The sequence below is a fragment of the Rhagoletis pomonella genome, unplaced genomic scaffold (genome assembly GCF_013731165.1).
Source record: "Rhagoletis pomonella isolate Grant_MI unplaced genomic scaffold, Rhpom_1.0 Rhpom_scaffold_14935, whole genome shotgun sequence".
NCBI lineage: Eukaryota > Metazoa > Arthropoda > Insecta > Diptera > Tephritidae > Rhagoletis > Rhagoletis pomonella.
The window spans coordinates 180-3,765 of record NW_023473462.1 but is presented as its reverse complement, the minus strand read 5'-3'; the positions used below and the strand labels follow the sequence as shown (position 1 = coordinate 3,765).

At 36.3% G+C, this 3,586-nt stretch overlaps 1 protein-coding gene across 1 annotated transcript; it reads right to left on the bottom strand.

Annotated features, from left to right (window-relative positions):
• Positions 1-1,359: 1,359 nt before the first annotated feature.
• LOC118757166 (piggyBac transposable element-derived protein 3-like) lies at positions 1,360-3,370 on the bottom strand (the record flags this gene model as incomplete). The annotated part of the gene is made up of 3 exons (XM_036491900.1): positions 3,168-3,370; positions 2,781-2,945; positions 1,360-2,703 (listed from the first exon to the last, which is right to left on the bottom strand). Coding segments are annotated over exons 1-3 (1,519 nt in total), but the record flags the coding sequence as incomplete, so codon positions are not given.
• Positions 3,371-3,586: the final 216 nt, after the last annotated feature.

Sequence of the window (3,586 nt, the reverse complement as noted above, 5' to 3'; positions counted from 1 at the left end):
TTATTCGTGAATAAATTGCTTGCGAATAATTTATTCGTTATTTTATTCGTTATTTTAAATAATGAATAAAAACTCATGTTTAACACATTGAGCCACCTTTTACTTTTATTTCTATTGTCAAGGATTGTGAGTTAGCTGAATTCTGTTTACTATTTTATCAAGAATACTAGCCCATTCCCTCTGGTTTCGCGGCCCCTGATAAGATTTTTTGCGTTGGCCAATGCAAGAATAGCGTTGAAACCCAAATATGGGTAAAGTAAAAATTCTTAATTTAGGTTGAACAACTGAAGAGCAGAACCCTTCTCAAACATATTTCTGCCAAAAAATAGCGCTCTGATGCTATATGCAAGAAAAAATTCCTTTCAATGGCATGAGCTTTACCGATGGTCTTATTTCCACTTGTGAGATCTTTTCTAAGCGTGCGTAATCTTCTTCTATGATCTTGCAACTACAACATTGCTCCGATGCGTCAACCTCTAGTCTTATGTCATGCAGGCCAACAAAAGTCCTTATAAAGAAGCTGAAGAGCACAGATATGCGTTTTCTATTATAGGAGAGCCAAAAATCCTCGATGTAAAATTTGGCCATTGATATACCAAGAGTGGTCTTTCTTGGAAGGATGTGGTCGAAACTTTCCTTGCTGATTCGCCACTTTTAAAATATCCAAGAGCTGGTTTCCTTGAGTCTTACTGCTGCAGCAATCGCCGCCCTAGCAATTTCATCAAGCGGAGGTAGATTCAAGGTCGCATTTAGGGTGTATGACGACGTGAGACATCGTAAATTCGTATAAATAATATAAACATAAAAAACAAAGTAGTCCAGACATATGGGGTTTCTAATGATTTCGACTGCAGCACCATTATCCCTTTGAGAACCAATCACATTTTAAGCCAAAATTTTGATAAAAATGTAGGTTTTAGGTTTATTTCTTTTTAATGCGATATTGAATGATTTTTAAAATTTTTTCGTAAAAAAATTTTTCCTGAAAAGGACCTATCACAATTGTGTATATTGGGTCCCTACTATAAAATAAATACAACATTTTTTAATACCTCATATTTATTGAAAAATTACAATGTGTTTAACAAAACAATTAAAAATTAACTAAAAATTATAAATTCAGTCCATAGAAATTGAGATCATTTTTTTTTAAGTAATATTACTTGGTGTGATATTCTTTAAAGCATTGCTTATCTTTAGTAAGGCACAAGTGTATTTTACATTTTTGGCACCGAGCTCTGGATCGACTTTCGCATCGTGGATTCCGACACCTCTTTGCGGTTCCATCTACAAATTCGGGCCAATGGTCGTACCTATCGAACCTTATATCATCCGGAGCGTTATGTGGGCGATATTTACTTCCATGATAGTCCTCGGGCAACTCGAATGGTGATACTTCCAATGGAGAACCTTTGTACTTTGCCAGGACTTCGCCGATCTCCATTTTAAAATCAAGAAACTTTTTCATCTTATTTCTCGCAACACCGAGCGTCTTTGCGGCTTTTCTATATTCCATCCAGCTATTGTATATTGCCAAATCAAGAAAATGAAAGAAAACTTTGACTGGCCATTTTCTAGTTTTCGTTTTAATGCGATAGTATTCCATCATTTGGTCAGCTATATCGACTCCACCCATTTTAGAATTATATAATTGGACAACAGCGGGAATTGGGACTGGCAACCGTCGTTTTAGATTTCGCACCCAACGATTTACTTCGCCGATCGGGTCTTTTCCACATGCTGTTGAGGCAATTGTAACACATTTTGTATCACACCATTTAACAACAGCTACATTGTCATCTTTAACAAATTGGTGCATATCGCCACGCGCCATAGCTTTGTCTGCTGGAAAATTAATTCTTTTTCCTAAGCGATTACCCATTATGGTGCCTGTCGCCTTGAATCCAATATCTTGCAATTTCTCCAAAAGGGGTATGGTGGTAAAAAATCTATCGAAATAAAGATGACTTCCTTTTGGTAGACACTTAGTAAGTCTTAAAACAATTGATGGACCATGACCCAGTCCACAGTCAGGAAAAGTTCCAGCCCCTTGAAATACTTCAAAATCAACGACAAGTCCATCAGAGGTAGCACAAACCAGATTCTTCAAACCCACAGGGCGTGGTTTTGACCTGATGACTTGCCTGGCTGGGCATCTACCAGTAAACGGGACTATTTGCTCATCAATAGAGTATGAAGTAACCGCAGACGCTAGTTCATTGCATCGGCTTCTTACCAGGTCAATCACGGGCTGAACTCTCCATAGCTTATTCGTTTCGCTTGGTTTGTTGTTATCAACAAAATGAATGGTGTTTCTAAATCTCATGAATTTATTCCTTGACATGGAGGCAGCAATTATTTCGCACCTATAGTTGTCTTCCCAATACATTTTCATTTGTGGATAACCTAGACAGGACATTATAATGGCACAGCCATAAAAATTTTTTAACTCGGTTTCGGTTAAGCTCATTTCGGTGCCAGATGTCGCAAGAGTATACATTTTGGTATATTTAACCGCATCCGTGTAATGGGTTTCTGTGAAATACTTCGAAAAGTAATTAAGAGGTGTTCCAAGTTCAACGAAATTCTCACAGCCCTGCACGATAGGAATATCGTGAACCACGAATTCCTTTTTTTTCCAAAGATCAGTTCTTTGTGATGTAGTGGCTTTTTGATTAATTACGAAATTTTCTGGAATTAAATCTGCAAGCACAATAATTATTAAGATGAAAATTAACACGGTAAAGTGAAAATAAAAATTAAAGAAACTAGAAAAATACCTCTTTCAGAGTCATCTTCATCTGAACTGTCACTTTCTTCCATTTGTTCCAGCGTTAAGCAGTCATTTTCGAGATCATCGTCAGATGAAAAGCTAGCATCGGAATTCTCAAGTATGTCCAAGACCATTTGAAGGTCGGAATCCCTTGATAAGTCTATATTTTTTCCTGAAATTCATCAGATAACACAATTGTGAGTTTGCACGAAAACCATAACTTAATCCCAAGCAACACAATTGTGTTACCTAATTTTTAGTTCTAGGAAAAGAGCGACAAAACTGCAAAACAGTTATTATATCCATGTTGGAACATGAAATGGTACTAAGATTTACATGTAAACACATTCATATTAAAATTTTACCAGTATAGATAATAAATATTTGTACTTACTGCTGGCCATACCACTGATCACTCCGAGAGACGATACGCAACTGATTTTTGTTTGCTTTTGGCGCTATTATTTTCTCTTTATCTCATTTGCAGAGCAAAAGAAAATAGGTAACACAATCACTGCTTTTGGAAGTTTGAACCAAATTTAATTATTATGTCTTCTAGAAATTTTTAAAGTCACATCGCACAATCACTTAATATGGTTCTCAAAGGGTTATGAATTGCAACCTGATTGTACAATAAATAGGGATTTTCTAAATAACTCAACTGCAGCGCATAATCATTTTTCGCATAAGTATTTTTCATCATGCAGGAAGAACACATTTTGAATTTGAACGAAATCAGTTCATAAATACGGCTTTTATAAATAACTCGGCTCCATCGCCACCAAGGAGTTTTCCAGTAGCCTTTAATAGGAC